The 19,106-nt window shown below is 45.5% G+C and overlaps 1 protein-coding gene across 6 annotated transcripts in view; it reads right to left on the bottom strand.

Moving 5' to 3' along the window:
• DIP2C (disco interacting protein 2 homolog C) overlaps nucleotides 1–19,106 on the bottom strand; it is a 298,537-nt gene that overhangs the window by 4,559 nt on the left and 274,872 nt on the right. For 3 of the 6 annotated variants that reach the window (XM_082192146.1, XM_082192150.1, XM_082192148.1), the window contains 6 exons: nucleotides 17,890–17,919; nucleotides 15,998–16,059; nucleotides 6,491–6,548; nucleotides 5,013–5,087; nucleotides 2,643–2,817; nucleotides 453–576 (listed from right to left, as the gene is read on the bottom strand). In XM_082192146.1, coding sequence (XP_082048272.1) covers nucleotides 453–576; nucleotides 2,643–2,817; nucleotides 5,013–5,087; nucleotides 6,491–6,548; nucleotides 15,998–16,059; nucleotides 17,890–17,919 — 524 coding nt within the window. The remainder of the gene's footprint in view (nucleotides 1–452; nucleotides 577–2,642; nucleotides 2,818–5,012; nucleotides 5,088–6,490; nucleotides 6,549–15,997; nucleotides 16,060–17,889; nucleotides 17,920–19,106) is intronic. The other 3 variants (XM_082192147.1, XM_082192149.1, XM_082192151.1) reach the window with 1 other exon arrangement.

The raw sequence follows: 19,106 nt of genomic DNA, 5'->3' as shown, positions 1-19,106 counted from the left end.
GTTTATTTTATGTACATTTGATGCAATTATTCTCACAGTCAGAATTTCTGGCATTTCACTTACCTCTGACCCCACTGCTTACGTTTGTTTCTCTATAACTATGTGTGTATATATACTTGACATCTGAGGAAAACACTTCATGTATGTGATGAAGTGGACTCCAGCCCACAAAAGCTGAGGCCATAATAAACCTGATTAATTGCCCAAAACCCTTTTTTGGGGTTTTTTGCAATAGCAAAGCCAGAATGTATTATGTTTGCCATTTTGTTCCTGATCTTAAGAGCCACTGTATACATATTTTAAGCTTTTCCTCTTACGAAGCACAGCCCCCAAACTATATTAAGATTCTTCTCACAAGTCCTAAACATGCAGATCAGGGATTTCCCTCTTCTTCCTGCTACCGAACATGCCAGGTCCGGCCCTAACATTGGACAAAACAACAATGTACTTACCATTCTGTAATGCTCTTGTGTGCTCTAATTACAGACGTCTCGATATCTATGGGGTGATACCTCATTCCTCGCAGTTCCATGGCTTCATCTAGCGCACCTACCACATAAAGTGCATCATGTCGCTCTGGTTCAAGAGAGAAAGAGGGAGAAATCATTTATATGAAGCGTTAAATCACCTGTGCGAGGCAAAGACAGCCGCATCAACACCACCTGGAAGATTTAGCTTTGTTTTTAAAGTCCATTGGTTTAATGGAGTTTCTTTCAGCCCAAGGGCCTCATTCCCAATTGGGCAACTTTCCAGGGGCTGGATGACAGCGGTAGGTGTGGACCGAGGAAAACGTGGGTGAAGCAACATATACAGTGGTACCTCGCAAGACGAATGCCTCGCAAGACGGAAAACCCGCAAGACGAAAGGGTTTTCTGTTTTGGAGGCGCTTCGCAAGACGAATTTCCCTATGGGCTTGCTTCACAAGAAGAAAGCCCATAGGGAAATCTCCGGGGACCTCTTTTAAATGCTGGTGGTGGGGAGCAAAGCCTTTCTCCCCCTCCGGCCTTCAGAAGAGGTCCAGGAAGGCCGGCGGGGGCCGAAAGGCTTTGCTCCCCACCGCCAGCATTTTAAAAGCAGTCCGGGATAGCAGGGAAGCGCTTCCCGCTATCGCGGACGGCTTTTGAAGGCAGGCGGGGGGGAGCAAAGACTTTCGCCCCCCGCCCGCCTTCAGAAGAGGTCCTGGACCTCTTCTGATGGCGGACGGGGGGCGAAAGTCTTTGCTCCCCCCTGCCTGCCTTCCCGGGAGAGCGGAGAAAGGCAGCGCATTTCTCCGCTGTCCCGGACGGCTTTTGAAGGCAGGCGGGGGGGAGCAGGACTTCTTCTGAAGGCGGGCGGGGGGCAAAAGTCTTTGTCCCCCCTGCCTGCCTTCCCAGGGGCTTTTACATCACCCCGGACAGCGGAGAAGTCCTCCGCTGTCCCGGGGTTTTTAAAAATGCTGGGGGTGAGAAGAAAAGCCCTTGTCCCCCCCCCCCCAGCCTTCAGAAGAGGTCGGGGGACAGACTGTCCCCGGACCTGGTCTGAAGGCGGTTTCCATAGGAACGCATTAATTGATTTTCAATGCATTCCTATGGGAAACTGTGCATCGCAAGACGAAAAACTCGCAAGAAGAAAAAACTTGCGGAACGAATTAATTTCGTCTTGCGAGGCACCACTGTACAACTCTCTCCCTAGTACAGTAGGCTGCAGTCAAGAGATATCCACACACACGACATGCTTCATCCCTCACCCAGGCAAGCAGCAGGTATTACTCAAGGAGACACTGCAGCTAGGGTAGGATCACAGAAGGTGGGTGCAAAACAAGGCCAGGGAGAGTTGAAGGTAGGGAGAGAGTAAAGGATGGCTTCGGGACTTGGTTCCACCTCCCTGGATTTAATACATTTCCATTTGGCTTCAAGACAGCTAAGCAGAAAAACAAAGCATTGCTTTCTATCAGATTAACACATGCAGCTGCTACAGCTCAGTGGCAGAGCACATACTTTCATAGGAAGCCATTCATAAATACCACAACAATAATAATACTATTAATAATCGTAATCATAATAAATTGCATGTGGTTCCATCTGCAGCATCTCCAGAAAGGACTGGGAACAACTTCCTCCTGGAGATCCACTACCAACCAGTGTAGGCCAATGGCACAAAGGCAGCTTCCTATGCAAAGCTTCTCATTGTAGGGAAGGTTAGAAAAGGGTGTGTGGAACAAGGGGACTTCCTTTTTGAAATGTTCTATGTTCTTAGCCTTCTCTTCGCAGATCAAGGCAAATATCCCCCAAAGATGCAAAGGAGGTGGTTGCAAAATCTCTCCTGCCGGATTACAGGAATGGTGCTCATGTTCCCAGCTCCTGCAGTGGAGTAGCCATGGCGGGAAATGCAAATCCAGCAAGGAAATGCTCTGTAAGTCAGGGGTCTCCTGGCACCTTACCTTTCCCCCAATCCCTTCCCCGCTGAAATTAAGGCTTGAAAGAATCGCTGTACGGTAGACAATAGGACAGACTGCAATGTGAACTTGGTTGCAGTGTGAGAGAAGTGCTCCCAATAGTTCCTCCCGTTTACAAATATGCTCATGGGCCCAAACTGGTTGACAACTCCTGCTCTGAAAGCACTCGATACCGTACATATTTATAAAAGGCAGTGTGAGAACTTACCCCCATTTGCATCTGTGAGCTCTGTTCTTCTCAGAAATCCCAAGTAGCCAGTCCGTGCCCAGATAGTTTGAGTGTCTCCAAAACTAAGTCTTGAGTTAAAGTGATCTGACTGCAAGGATTCATCACCATAGATAGTGAAGTAGCCACTGGCATTGTGAGCACTATGAACCCATATCTAGGTGGAGAGGAAAAAGTTATGTTTCCACTGGTGTGCTCCCAGGCATACTCTGCTGCAGACATTTTTATATTAAGCACAATAGGAGCCCTTCAACTCAGCCATCAGCTTGTTGAGGAAAATCCAGTCCTATGCACCAGCCTACCCACTGAAAGCCATCCCCAGAAGTAGTTCTGCCAAGGCAAGCACCGCTAACATGCAGTGGCTGAGATCAAGTCTCTGTGGCATTCCTATAACCAGTTATTAGCTTTCTGGGGTTGGGATCACATTGTCAAAATATCAGTTAATCGCCTTTATTATAATTTTCAAACTTTTCCACAGAGCAGAAAGCCAGTCAAACAACCAACTTTTTATGTTGCACAAAATAATACAACTTACATACGAAATATGTGCACTATTGCCCTTGCTGCCCCGCACATTCCTAACTCTTGGATCTGGTATAAACCTTTTGCTTGTACTCATGGTTAAAGGTATAAGCCTTCTTCTTTGTACTCATGCCACCCAGTTATCTAAACCAGCCGACAGCAAAGATACACAGATTGCTGAAGAGCGAGTGGCCTCCATAATGCATTTGCACAGAGGATCTAAATGGCATAATAACAATAACAATAATTTATTATTTATACCCCGCCCATCTGCCTGGGTTTCCCCAGCCACTCTGGGCGGCTTCCAACAGAATATTAAAATACAGTAATGCATCAAACATTAAAAGCTTCCCTAAAAAAGGCTGCCTTCAGATGTCTTCTGAAAGTCTGGTAGTTGTTGTTCTCTTTGACATCTGGTGGGAGGGCGTTCCACAGGGAGGGCGTCACTACCGAGAAGGCCCTCTGCCTGGTTCCCTGTAACTTGGCTTCTCGCAGTGAGGGAACCGCCAGAAGGCCCTCGGCGCTGGACCTCAGTGTCCGGGTAGAAGAATGGGGATGGAGACACTCCTTCAGATATACTGGACCGAGGCCGTTTAAATCCTTGCACAACTAGCATTCTCAAGAGCACTACATATGCCATTGATTCAACCACGAAAACGCAACTTAGGCAGAATCTATTAACTTGTGGCACTCCCCTGAAACACCCATTTACTATTGGTGACAGAAGCCAGAGTAAAAGCTGTTTCACAGATCAGGAATATGTAAGAGCTCCATCCCAAGGGCAGCTGAGATCACACAGGTGCTCCTTTCACTAGTCCCAGAGGCCCTGATGGAGTTGCGGTGACGGTGTGGGGAGTATTAATGAGATCTGGGGACAGCACAGGAATCCACAACACCAGTGTTTAGTGGAAGAGATAATGGCTTGGATCCAAAGCGCCATGTGGAGGAGAAAATCCAATAGTTTTCCATGAACTCTTGAGCAAGTGCTGATGGAAGACATCTCACAATGAAATACCTCAATGCATCAGAATCATAGAATTGTAGAGTTGGAAGAGATCACAAGGTTCCTCAAGTCCAACACCCTGCAAACAAGGAATCTTTCACCCAATATGGGGCTCAAACCCACAACCCTGAGATTAAGAGTCTCATGCTCTACCAACTGAGCCACTGGGGTTGCACTACAGTCCAAGAAACATGGGGAGCTATAGCTGTATTCAGACTGAGTCAGCTGAACTTTCGTTAAATTCCACTGATGGTTTCCACTGAAAATCAGTGGGACTTAAGGCGTGTTCAGCTAACTTAGTCTGCCATAAAAGGCCCTGGCAAAGCCTTTTTCTGGATGTGGGGCCCATTTTCTCACATAACACTCTTACGTTAGGCTGGAATGCTCCTTCCATGAGGTTTTCCACTAATAAAAGGATCCTAGCCAATTATATATCAATGCAATCTTTAGTTTAAAGATATGAATGAAAATTTTGCTTTGCATTACTGAGACAAAGTGTGCAAAGACTAGCTCTGCAAGGTGAAAGTTTGGCCAGGTTTGTTACAAACTTCTGAGATTATGCCTGAAATATGAGTAACTTGAGGAAGATAATATGAATGAAGAAACTAGCAGACTTTTTATTAAAAAAAAGAACCTAGAAATGGTACTCTCAGTTCTCAGCTGTGACAAAGCACAAAGTAGTTTAAACTTCCTGGAGCTGTGTGATGCATACCTGCCAGAGTGGGCCATTTGTCACATACTTATTAAAGGCGGCTGTTAGGGAAGGAAGGTAGCTTTTAATCAACTCATGCAGTTCAGTACCAACTGAGGCACAGCTTGTGACTCACCTCTCCAAGATGAGAATCTCCCAGGGGTCCCTTTGTTTCTGGATTAGCAATAATGATGCGAACTCCAGGGAGAATCTATTGAAAGACAAAATGAGTCATATCTGGTCGTGAGCCAGATGATGTACATATTGTTTTATGAACTTTTCTTCTTGTCTCCCGAAGGCTTTCGAGAAACTCCTAAAGAAGGCTTTGCATTCTGTGTTTTGCATGTTCAAGGGAGTGACATGCGGGGGGGGGGGAGAGAGAGAACTAATTTTGTGGATGTATGATTACGAAACGTATTTTCATCATGTGGCACAAGTGATCCATCTCCCCTTTTTCTTTACACCCAAGACAATAATTGACAACAACAGTAGTGATGGGGACGCTCAGTGGTCTAGCACATGTTTCGCAAGCCATGGTTTCCAGGTTCAATCCTTGTTAACTCCAAGAAGAGCTGGGGGAAGACCCTGCAGTGAAATCTTGGAGACCCACTTCAAATTGGTGCAGCCTGTTATGAGCTACCAATGATCTGACCTTGTATAAGGCAGAAAGCTTCCTGCACTCCTATGGTGAATCCTTGTTTGCTTACAGGCAAAGCTGCAAACATGTATTATGGCCCCCAAGATCCTGCTTTGAGGATCAACAATGAAAACCCAGAGAAACATTTCACACTGATGGACAGAGCATACAGCTTGCTTACAGTCACTCGTGAACGACAAACACCAGGAATCCAGCTGCTGTTCACAAAGTCAACTGCCAGTAGTGATTTGCACAATCCACAAATGCTTTTTGTAGATGTGCAGCCACTGGAAAGACCAATCAAACTTAGTCCCATGTTTGCAAAGCATTATGCCACTCCAAATTTGGTGCCAATCAAGTGTTCCTAGCTTACGCTTTTCCAATGAATGTTCAGACTAAAATCCTTGTTCCTACGGGTCGCTAGGCTGATGTGGTCTATTATTTGCCAAAGGCAGATAGAGTTCTATCTATGGGGTGGGGAGATAGCACAATGCAGTAGCAGATGGCATGGTGGGGTGCCATCTGTCATGTGATCTTTGGTCGGTCATATTGCTCCTGCTCAATGGCAGGGGGAGAGGCAATGAGGGGGAAAGGCCAGTGCGGTGCAAACACATTGATGGAGACCATTTTCTGCTGGTGCCATTGCACCCACACCAAATTCCCTGCTGCCTTGTCCCTCTCTCTCTCTCAGTAAGCAGTAACGGTGAGAGCAACCAGAGGTCAAGTGAGAGGAGGCGCCCCACAGCTTGCTACTGGCACAACGTGAATTGCACAAATCCAGGCATCTGAGTGATGCCAGAAGGTGCGTGCGCAGACATGGCCACAAAGGATCTCACATCTGTGCAAGTAGTTGCTACTTTTGACCTTTCTCTAGAACACTACTTTTATCGGGCTCCACACCCCAACATACACATGTACCTCAAAGTTAAAGCATTTATCAGCTTCTCTAAAATATTGAGAGTTGCAAAAAGGTTTACCTTTCCCGATTCCATGAGGGGCAAGCTATGAGGGGATCCTCTTTCTACTAAACGCACTCTGAAAAGCAAAACACATAGGACAACTATGATGAGCGTACAAAAATTGCAGTACCGCACATAAATGTCAGCACTACTGTTAAGTTCTCAAGCTCTTGCATTTCCCCTACTGCCAGTCTTCAGTCCTGGTGCCTGCTCTCTCAAAGCAAGGAAGCTATGCAAAGCGGAATAGAAGGCTTTTGAGATTTTGCCAAGGTGGAGCATGGTAAGGGTGGGGGTGGTTCTTTCATGGGTGGATCTTAACCCCACAATAAAAAATGCCACGTGACAGAACATCACAGTGGGTAGGTCATAGTGGAAAGGAATGCAATTGGGGAGGAAGAAGGAGGACTGGGTCTTTTCCTCACATGAGCCAGGCAAATATGGAGATGCTCACTTCCTTTGCCTGGGCAGATGGCTAGTTTATGTGGAACTAGTTGTTTACCCTTTGCAACACAATCGGAGATGGAAAGCAGGACATTTCCCCTCAGTTTAAATTTACCAACTTATTATTTCACAGACAGAGAACCTATGTTTCATATACTGCAAGCCTCTTACAATCATGTCCTCTTACCCAGTCCTAGATTACGAAATTATTATTGGCTTTAAAGGATTTAAATGAATTTATGATTGCTTTTAATGGATTGTAATGTGTGTGTGTGTGTAACATGGAAAAGTGAAAGTGTGGGAGACATTCACATTTACTTAAAAATACTTCTTTATTTTATTATTTTACAGTGGTACCTCAGGTTACAAACACTTCGGGTTACAGACTCCGCTAACCCAGAAATAGTACCTCGGGTTAAGAACTTTACCTCAAGATGAGAACAGAAATCGCACGGCCGTGGTAGGGGGAGGCCCCATTAGCTAAAGTGGTACCTCGGGTTAAGAACGGACCTCTGGAACGAATTAAGTTCTTAACCAGAGGTACCACTGTATTTTTTTTTTATAGCTCAGCCTTCCTCCAGGTAGCTAAGGGCTGCATGAACTGCATGGGGTTATTTTCACTGTGGCTGAGGACACCTTGGTTTAAAAGCACAACACTCTATTCACTAGGCTAGACCATACTATACTGAGCATGCCCAAGGCAGAACAGATGATTGCAAGAGGAAGGTTATAATATATTCTCCTTGGTATCTTCCACATCTTTACAGGTGATTAAGAACATTTTACAATTTCTTCTTTTTTAAAAGAAATACAAGTGCTGCTTGGTTTTAAACAAGCGCTGACGTTTCCAAAGCGACAATCATAGAGTACGGGATGAAAAGCTAAACCTTGTGATAAAATTCCTGCCCACAGAAGCAAGAGCCCATCAGAAGGTATTTTTTATTAGGTCTCTTAAACAACTCCTACTCAGGGTTTTACAAGGAAAGTTAATCATGTAGAGTACCGCATTACAGCTGTAAGAAAACCCCAGCTAAAGGTGCAGTCAGCCAAGTCACAAACCCTTTCCCTTACAACATATATTTAAATTCCACTGCACAGTTGAGGATCCATGCTGTGATTTCATGAGGTTTCTCAAACCAGCATCCCCTGCAAAAGCTGTTGCAGATGTCATTCCAACGGCAGATGAAGGGAAGTCCCTGGACTGAGAGAGCAATGGAAAGAACTGCTCTGCCAACAGTTAGGAGGAGAATAGGTAGCCACAGCAGGTACCATTGAGCTATTTGGTACATACTGGGGAGGACTGGTAGATGTGGGAAGAGGCAGGAGTTCTCACAGCAGGGAGGTTCTGGGTTATGAATTATACAAAACTGTGAAAATCCAAGATGGAGGTGTACTCACAATAGGACAGGCTTAAAACCAACAAACACAGTAACCTCAAACCATCTTCTGAAAACCAAAGAGTCAAACTATTTTAATATCTGTGAATAACCACTGTTTGTTTTTTTGCAGAAGGGTTCCATTTATACCAACATAAGTACAGTGGTACCCCGGGTTACATACGCTTCAGGTTACATACGCTTCAGGGAATTAAAGTGAAGTTATCACATGAGTGATCATTCATTGCTGCAAGTTTTGATTCGGGGTGAGGAAGCTGGCAAGCCAACTACAATCATGTAATGCTTAATGCAATGAACATTAGAGCAGTCAATTTTCAATGCACTAGGAACTCCATTGATGGTTGCCAGATCCAGATCTCTCAGAAAGGGGTGGCAGCTCAACACCTCATAGCATAGCAACCTACAGAAGTGCATTTAACAGCGTGTGACTGGTTTGGTTGCACTGGGCGCAGAGCTTCAGAGGCGTTCCAGTGGACGCTGCAACTGTGCTGTAGAATGGAAGACAAGAGGCAGGGGGCGCTGACTTTTGGCGGCACATAGGGTGCTGCTGAAATTTGAGACCCCAAAGTCTGCAATTGCAACCCATATAGGATGTGGGGGATATCAGACTTCAGCTCAGGGTACAAGACATCTTGTAGTGCTGTAAAATAGTGTTATTGCTAATTCACACATACACACACAGGAAATGAATTATGGGCCAGTTCAAACCCTTCGGAGAACTGCAAATTCTGTACTTGTGGTAGGCAGTGCACACACACACACACACACGCCCATGACATGTGAAACACAGAACATACATTCATGAGCGCAGCTCCTGTAATTCTTCTGCTTCAAAACAGCAAGAGTGGGGAGAACTACCAAAATATCAAGGTTTAACTTATGCATTCAGGTAACAAGAGGGGGGGAAAACAAAGCCTGAAAATAAAGTTGCATGTTTAAAATGATATATACTAGAATATCCCATGGCATAGCTGTGGCTTCTTCTGTTTGGATATTTCTTTCATGCCAACCAGAAGATGCTTAGATTGAGCATTGAGTGGGCCCAAGGAGGAAAACAATTCCAGAGCTCAGGTGCGAATCACCCCAGAACTCCTCTGTACATGCCCTTGTTGTTTGCACTTCTTAACCTAAGAATTAATGCACAGGACAAAAGGCTATTTCTAAACCATGCAGGGCCAAAATTACCAAGCAGAATTTTGTAATCAAAGCTCATCAACATGGGCTTAAAAAAAACAGGTGCCTCAATACTTGATTCATTTTAGTCTTTTTCTTATTTCCCCTGCTCCTCAAATCTCACTGTCCTATTTTCATACTGTCCTATTTTTACACACACATTTCCTTGGTTGATGTGCCATGTTCCTGAGCACTTTCTGAGGCTGTTCGAGCCTCCGCCCACATGCTTCTTATAATGCCATGGGCATGCCAAATGATACAGATGGGGAAAAGAGCAGGCAAGTCTGAAATGTGATTCATGCACCCCCTGCTGTAAAAGGTCACATGGATCATATCCGGTAATTAGGGAGAGGAATAGACTCCGTAAGAGTGCTTCTCCAACTCCCAAACCAATCCTGCCCACCACAGTCTCTTTGTCAATGCAAGGAGAGAGAAACGCTGTAGATAGGTTTCTAGATTCACTCAGGTCCGAAGCAGCAACCCATTCTTCAAAGGGATCATCTTTCAAACTGACCAAAAGCTTAAAAGATCACTGACTGGGGGCAGGGGAGGTCCCTTCATTTTTGTACCTCGCCTCATGCCTCATCGAAATCACAGCTTGCATTCCCATGGGCCACACTCCTTTGGCCATTAATCAGAATCAGCCAGGAGCGCAGCTATTGCAATAAGGTAAATGGGAGGCTCAGCCCCCGTTCCCTTTCAAACACCAACGTAGGGGAGAGTGGAGATTAATCCTTCCCATGGATTCTCCCTTGCAAATAAGTTCCCGTTTCTTGTGTTAGCCCAGCCAGACACCACAGGGAGGGGTGGGAGGGAGAATGGTGTGGAGAGGACTTGCATGGGGAGGATAGTAATGCATGGAAAGGGTTAAGCACCCCACTTTTGATCCTCCCTTGCAAATCTCTCTCTCTCTCTCTCTCTCTCTCTCTCTCACACACACACACACACACACTAATTGCTACACGCATGGTTAAGAAGGATAACCTCCTGTGAGGGCTGAACTGACCCTCACCTCCTTCTAAAATTACCCATCTCTTCTAAAATTACTGTTAACTAGATGGGCACACTTGCAGGAATGGCATCACCTAGCTTGTAACACGAGCTGGGCAGTTCATTGCGATATTTAACTGCATTGTGAAAAGCGTATATGGTGGGGGTGGTGGTTCAGATGAATAACAAAATGGCGCACCAGGGTTGGGGAACCTATGGCCCCTCCAGAGGTTGGTGGACCACAACTCACCAACGAGGCTGGGGTTGATGGGAGTTGGCAGCCTTTCACTTGAAGGTCACAGATGTTTGTCCCTTGGCCTACTTCCTTTATGCATTGTATGCTGCAATGGCAATGTTCTAGATACCAAGGACCTAGGGAAATGAAATTTTCCCATGGCATTGAAGTTGCTAGTAAGGATACCAGTTGCCCTGGGAACTCCTCCTTGCCTGAGACGTAAGGTGCCACTGTTGTTGCCAGGTAAGCTGGATGGGAAGAACTTAGTTACAGGGATATATTTGGACTCTGTAGTGCTCTCTTCATTGGAAGAGCATCCAGGGCCCAGATTTCAGATCCAGGGTTGAGGGGAAACGCGAGCTATCTCCCAAGATTTGGGGCTGCTTTATTAGCTGAATTTTGTTCCAAATTGAACCAGGGAGATTCACTGATCACAAATTAAAATACACACTTAAATGCTGTGTATCGCCACATAAAGCAAGAATGTAAGGAGAACCCGCATGAGTAAACCAAACATCTATCCAACAGCGGTCACTCTTATGCCTCTAGGAAATACAGCATGAAGACAACTTAACTTCCCAATTTGTCACCAGAATCTGACATTCAGAGGTACCCTCACTTTGCAGCCAGGTTTCCAGGCAAAAATGAGCACATCAGCTTCCCACAGTCTCCTGAATTTGGAAGCAATCTAGTTCTTCTGACTGATTTCTTCCAACTAACAAGATTATTACTGAATGGCCACCCGGGTGTAAATTCTACAAGAATGTATTCGAATTGCCTAAGTCACTGCTCACATATAGCAGCTGGTATAATCTGTATACAGGCTCTGCACTGCTGGGGGCCCACACCTTGGCACTCAAAGGACAGGGGCACCCGCAGACGCATACCTTGGTACCAGTGGCGTAGCGTGGGTTGTCAGCACCCGGGGCAAGGCAAGTAATTTGCGCCCCCTAACCCATGGATTTGCGCCCCTAACCGGTGGATTTGCGCCCCCTAACCCTAACCCCCAGATGCTGCGCCCGGTGCGGCCGGCCCCCCCTGCACCCCCCACGCTACGGCACTGCTTGGTACTTGCAAAGACCCCTTGCTCCTCTCAATTTTTAAAAACTGAGTTTGAGGGAAGTTGGTTGTTTGGTTGAAGGCGTTGTGTATTCTTGTCTGCTTTTCATTTTTACATGTGTGTGTCTGTTGGTGTCCTGCCTGGTTTGAAGTCAGTTACATGCATAGGAAATAGTCTCATTTATACAGCCGTTATTTCCTTGATAAAGAATGCTTTTCTTCTGCAGCCACTGAATGAGATTCAGCATTCTGAGTTGTCTTTTCTGGGAGTCACAGGCTTCTTTCACTACTAGCAGCGTATCTCTACGTTCCTTCATTTTCTTGGGATTAAGGAGGAGGGGGAAAGGGGGGAATCAGCACAGTCCTCCTGCCCGACTAACCTACTGAGCAGTTTGCTGCCTTCCAAGACCACAGCACTGAGTAGCTTGCTGAATATTTAATACTCTCTCCAGCATCGCCTAATGCATTTTGCCGAATTCAGCACATGGGAGACACGTAATTTAAAATCCAATAAAAGCGTTAACTGGCTCGACGTACTGGGGAAGAGCGAAGCAATGCACTACTAACCTGAACATGCCACATAGCAAGTTGCAAACTGTGCCCTCGGCCTGGAAGAGAGATCAATAGCCCGGGGAGTGGGGGGGGGGGGCTGAAGAGAAATTTTCTACTACAGTATTCTGAAAAGAAACATGTGTCCCAAGTTCTCCATTGCCTGCCTACAATGGAGCACAAAGTTTATATTCTCAACCACCGTGATTCAGATTCACTTCCCAGTGCTGGTCCAAGACATGTGGCTGCCTGAGGCCAAGGACAAGGCCGCACCCTCCCCAACCCGTCTTCAAAAACCGGTGGGACTAGCAGCTGAGTGTTACTTCAAGACTGGTCCTCCATCGTAACTGAGGGCAGCAGGCTAGTTTAGGAGGCACACCTGTCATGGCGTTGTCCGGCATGAGAGAGAAATTATTGCCAAAATTTATTGTCAAAAGTACACTCACAAGTTAGGGAAAGGCGTGCCCATCAGTTCTATGTCTCTCAACTACTCCTAGGTGTACAGTGGTACCTCGGGTTAAGTACTTAATTCGTTCTGGAGGTCCGTTCTTAACCTGAAACTGTTCTTAACCTGAAGCACCACTTTAGCTAAGGGGCCTCCTGCTGCTGCCGCGCTGCCAGAGCACAATTTCTGTTCTCATCGTGAAGCAAAGTTCTTAACCCGAGGTAATATTTCTGGGTTAGCGGAGTCTGTAACCTGAAGCGTATGTAACCCGAGGTACCACTGTACAGCTGATGAGGCAGTTGCCACAACAGGTCCCTGACCTATGCATCTCCCCCATCTGAGCGGTGTGCAAGCAAGCAAAGACTCCACCTGCATGTCACCTTCTGCTCCTCCCACTTCAGTCCTCTTCTGGTCCTGGGAGACAGTGGAGCAGGAGAGGTGGGGGCAGGAGGAGGAGGGAATCCTTGACCCTCCACCAGTCTGATCTCTCTCTCCCCATCCTCTTGCACCTGTTTTCTGCTCTCCAATTCTGCAGCTTCTCCTGGCTCTGACTTTTGTCTTCTGGCTGCTACAGGTTCTCCCAGTTCGCTGATCTCTTCTTACAAGTAAGTCTCCAGCCCCACCCCCAGTGCCCATTCCACAGTATCCAGCCAGCCTGTGACAGCAGCCCAACTTTATGCCAACTTATCAGACAGAAATGGGACGCGGGTGGCGCTGTGGGTTACATCACAGAGCCTAGGGCTTGCCAATCAGAAGGTGGGCGGTTCGAATCCCCACAATGGGGTGAGCTCCCGTTGCTCGGTCCCTGCTCCTGCCAACCTAGCAGTTCGAAAGCACAAAGTGCAAGTAGATAAATAGGTACTGCTCCAGTGGGAAGGTAAACGGTGTTTCCGTGTGCTGCTCTGGTTTGCCAGAAGCAGCTTAGTCATGCTGGCCACATGACCCAGAAGCTGCACGCCGGCTCCCTCGGCCAATAAAGCGAGATGAGCGCCACAACCCCAGAGTCGGCCATGACTGGACCTAATGGTCAGGGGTCCCTTTACCTATCAGACAGAAATAGCAGAGGCATAAAAGGGCCACGAAGGGAAAACTGCGCATTTCTCAAAAGGGAGGAATCGGCTGGCTACAAGGCACTGAAGCAGCACTCTTTGCTCAACAGCGAAGCAAAGAACAGGAGAGGTGGCTTCAACTGGGAATCCTTCCATGCTGAAAAAGGAGGGACAGAGGGCTTGCATTCTTTACGGCAATTATTGCCTTTCTGTATGTTAGGTCCCCTTCCACTCTCCAAGGATGGCAATGCACAAGAAAGCCTATACTGCTCCTGGAGGTCTTATGATTGCTAAATTCTCTCAGGTGCTTGTGTGGGGGGGTACTCTTTGAAAGTTTCTCTAAGCAAACAAATGCTGAGCTGCTCCTTAAGTGTGTGGGGGGCTTGTACCACTAGAACGGAGAAATAATTAACATGCTTGCTGAAACACTTATCTAAGCAAACACATATAATTATCCCCAGCTATCGTGGCACAGCTTAATCATAACTGCAGTCGCACAAGTAGACACTCTGTGGTGGTGGGTCGCAAAGCAAACCCATTTCCCACATCGAAATTTATTAATGCCTGTCCCGCCCCACATTTCAGCTTCCAAACTGCACCAAGCACTTTGTATGATGTTTTGCTCCTGAAAGCAAAGTGGATCAAAGTTTTTTTTTTTGGGGGGGGGAGACACACACACACACACACACACACACACACAATCCCTCAGTAAAAGAGAGGCAATAATAGACCATTCTCCCAAGCTGACATCTCTCACCATCCGTGAGAAGAGAATTATAATTCACGGAATGTAATGTCAGCATTGCTTCACATCGTCTTTCATGACAGTTTTCGCTAACTTCGGGGAAGAATGAAGTAAACACCTTAAACAAAAGATGCTGCAATTCTAAAGCTAACGCCTAATGAATTCATTCAGGGTCAAGTGCCAAGTATGAAGCTACTATCATGAGAGTCAATACTCTTGTTAACTACCACTTGCTTAAACTGGATGCATTCTTAGGCATTCAACATACCTTTCCTAGGCACTAGCTGGCTAGATTTTACAATGAATTAGATCAGAAGAGTTTGAGAGGCTTTGGATAAGCAAAAGTACGCTGGGTTAAGTACTGGGTTGCTAAGGAGCCTTATAATGAAATAAACATTAAGACTCTGCAGTGTTAACTTACAAACTTTTGGTACAATCAGCTGTCCCCTGTCACCCCCATTTGTTGAGCATAGTCCTTCACATCTGCCCTCGAGGTGGCACTTTTTTGCGTTCTCAAAAGCACATTTTATACCTCATATAAAAATATGCAACAAAATCCCCCCCCCATTTGTGGTAAGGGATCATACCCCACCCACCTGAAAAAGAACCAGCTCGCTTCACACTTTTTGCAAAAGCAACTCTTGCTTGCTTAGGTCTTTGAGGGAGCTTCTGTAACAGCCTCCCTTGAAGTTGAGCAGATTGCTGAAACCAAGCAATCGGGCCTAGTCAAATATAGGACCTACCTTGCTGAACTCTCTACTGAGAGACAGAACGCTTCTCTTTCTCTGGCCTTAGAGGAGAAGTCAAATCTCTCTCTCTCTCTCTCTCCCTCCCTCCCTCCCTCCCTCTGTTATGTACTGAAGTTCTCACCCTGGGCCAGCAGGGGGATACTGTAGATAGTTATGCAAATAAGGGATCAAAAGTGACGTTCAGTGATTGGATAGTTTTAGAAAATTGTTACAGTTACATTGTACTGGAGCTCTATATAAGCAGGCTGACTGAACCCTTCAGTTCAGTTCTGTGCTGGCCTGTGAATAAACAAGAGCTGTTTGAAGAATCGCTGTGTCGTCTGATATGTTCACCCACAACTTAACACTCTGTGTGTGTGTGCGCACACACATGTTTATTTAAAAGCCTCGGATGAGTTTGATTACTAGTGTTACAACGCATGCAACCACTGGCTTTATAAGGTGACATTTGACTTTTTAATTAATATTGAGATTCCAAATGTGACAAGCGTCACCTTGAGTGTTGCATCTGGTCAGCTAGGATAAAACTGTGAAAAACAGGTACAGTAATAGTGGTTTAAGTGCCTTCATAAAAAACAACAACACTGCTATCTTCGACGATAAACTTACTTGTATCCCCTGCCCCCCCCAAAACCGTATATTCATTTTCCAGCTACGGACATTGCATTAAAAAATAAATAAATGTCATCATACCTGTCATGTCTGAGGGCCCTCATGTCCACATACACAGTGGTTGGATCCGGCCCCGATGTCCCCTGCAAAAGAAAACCTTTTAGTTAGCACTCTGCGTGGAACAGATGTTGTGCATTTTACTTAAAGTGTTTTGTTTTGTTTTTAAAAAAGAAAAGCCTTTATTAAAACGATAAAAAGCGCTGAATATGTTACAATCAGTGACGGGGGAGTCCGAACCATACCTTGCTGGCCATACTCTTTTTAACCTGTTGGCTGCAAACGCAAGTTTCCGGTTGCCTGTGTTACTGAAAACCAGGGTCAATATAAACAAGTGAAACTTGCACATGTACTACGAGTTTCGCAAAATAGTATGGAAGGCAGAATCAGCTGGAGACGCAGAGCTGCTAATGGCAGAAGCAAGCGGTCAAGTGGGAAGTATGGATTTGTTGAGACACACGCACATGCAAAGAGTGTCTTTTTTAAAAAAAACTGGTGGTATTAAAGAGTAGGACATGCAAGATTAACAGATATGGACTGAAGAACTATAAGCAGTTATTCTGTTCCTTTTGAAACCACCCTACTGCATCTTAATAAAGTGCTTATTTTACTATTTTTCCAAGTCAGCTCTTCTAAAAGTAAATAAATAGCCTTCATAATCGGAAGCACTGGTTCTGCTCACGAAGTTGATTTTTCCACCGACCTTGCCCTCACCTGCCCTTTAACCCCACAATATTCCTTAAACTCCCAAGGTCTGGGTTTTGTCCCTTAGCACCTGCTAAACATGTGACTTCTGCCGAACAGGAAGCTAGGAGCACACGGACCAACCAAGTACAAAATACTGCAGTCCGTGGTAGATTTGTTTGGATTAGAAATCAGGAGATTTCAGAACCAGCTTCCGGGTGCACTGCCACATCATCAGCCCCTGCAAAGCTTTCTGTGCCAACAAACAAATGCCACTTCGTATGTTTATTATGGATGTTTTAAGTGTACAAGGCATGCCTAAAAAAGGATGCAAACACATGTGCTTTCAGAAAGGGTCTATTGCAAAGGGAGCCCAGGGAACTGCGATTGGTCCCTTGTTAAGTGCATGCTGGCAAACCGGAGTTTGCATCCACATAGAGGCCTTCAGCTTCTTCGGAAAGGCGGCAACCATTGCTTTTCCAGCATATTGGGAGCACATACGAAAAGGGACACAGCCTGGCTCACTGCCAGGGTGAAAGAGGAAACACAACATTCCTTCCCGGAAGTTTATACTACTTCCTCCTTTTTCCTGTGACAGATCTAATACCAAAGAGACATCTAAACAAGTAACATTCATTGGAAACACCAATCAGCATCCCACCACCAAGACAGCAGGAGAGAGTTACAGGAGAGGCAACATGCACACTAAGTCACTCCAGCTTGTTATAAAGCCAACACAAGACACAAGTCCTATCTAGCCGGCAGAAGAGGGTATAGTTTTCAATGTGCTGATATATATATACTCAGCAGTGTAACAGACTAGCGCCGAGCGGAGAACCTCATTTCAAGCATCATTAATGGAGGGGTCAGGGGAGGGGAGGGGAAGAGTAGATCCATAAATATTACCTTAGGAAATGTTTTCATAGTTGACCAGAACCAGTTTGCAAAAAAATCAATCGAGGCAGTTAGAATGCTAAAAGCGCAAACCGGTTTTTTTGTTTCTGCTTTAAACGTTCAAGCACGTTGCTGAACGACCAACTTTTGACAAAGACTACAATGTCCAGATCAAAAGGGTAACTGCTCCCCCTTTCTGGTCCCACACAAATGCCAGCGCCAAAGGGTTTTGACAATGTGCACCCCGAGACAACAAAAATCTCCAGACTCCCATCTAGTCTGCCCCACTGTTAGGAGTGGATAGGTGGGTATCTTAGGGAACACCAAAAATCCCCTACCTGCTCGGCCAGTTTCCCCAGCCTGTGTGGCTACAGCAGCAGGAACAGGTGGGATATGGGGAGGAGGAGAGACAGTAACACATGGAAAAATAATAAAAAAGAGGGGTGGGGGGGATGGAAGTCGGGAGGAAAATAAAAAGGGAGGATAATGCAAAAAGCAGGGAGTAAAATAAAAGGAAAAAACCATGTCAAATACAGGAATCTTACAAATTAAACCATTATACTGCTTAAAGGTTTAAAATGAAAAAGAAAATGAGGTGTCAACATTTTAGTACAGCGAACAGAAGAGACAGTAATAGACTTGCTAACCTTTGACAAACAGAGTTAAGCCATTTAAGAGACAGCATAGACAACATTGTTAGTGAACAGCGTGTCCTGAGAATTCATTCTACCTTTCAAGCAAAAACACAAGGAGCAGGCTACAGCCTTTCTCAGCGTTCCCCACAGAGAGAAGCAGAAGAACACTTCTTTTCTGAATTACAATGAGAAAGGCACACTTCGTTTTTTACATCTGAAAAGCTTGAAGGTGTGTAATAAGTTACCCAACTCCTGGCCCAGTTTCTGTATGAGTCACTATATACTGAACCTGCTCTTTTTCAAGTTTTTCTGCGGTGCGAGAATTGAATGATGCAGCTGCCCTTGGTACAGATGCGAATTATCTGTTTTCAGCGAACGTGGATTTGGAAAGTCAGGACAGTGAATCATACAGAGATGGAATGAGCAGCCTCTTTTATGTGGGTGAGCGATTTGGGTTCATGTGCGCCTTTCATTTAGAAATTTTAAATGCATTTCTCATTGTACACCAGTGGTTCTCTCATCCCTTGCTTTACTGTGCCCTCCGACACAATGCTTGGAAATTATTGTTCCAGCTAGTTTAAGAACTATGTTAGCTGCCGTAGGTTTCCCTCTATTTTTGTAAAATAATAATAAATGGTAATAATAATAATAGGGGGAAAAGGCAGAGGCAACAGCTTGTTCTCCTGGGGCATTAAGCAATGGCCTGCTGCTCTGAACTATTCAGCTATGACAAACGAACATATACTTACTATTCCTCTCACCCATAAAAGTTCAATCTGCTCACAGGAATGGATAAATTAGAAGCTTCTTCTATAGGCTCTTACCAAAGGAGAAATGCTAAACTATAGAAAGACTATGCAACATGAGGCTCTGCTGTATCTGGTGTCTAGAATGTGGTATTTTAAATAAACTAAACATGC

Source organism: Podarcis vaucheri (genome assembly GCF_965113315.1).
Source record: "Podarcis vaucheri genome assembly, chromosome: 12".
In the NCBI taxonomy this organism is placed as follows: Eukaryota; Metazoa; Chordata; class Lepidosauria; order Squamata; family Lacertidae; genus Podarcis; species Podarcis vaucheri.
The sequence above is the reverse complement of the archived record's forward strand: the minus strand, read 5'-3'. Positions and strand labels throughout refer to the sequence as shown.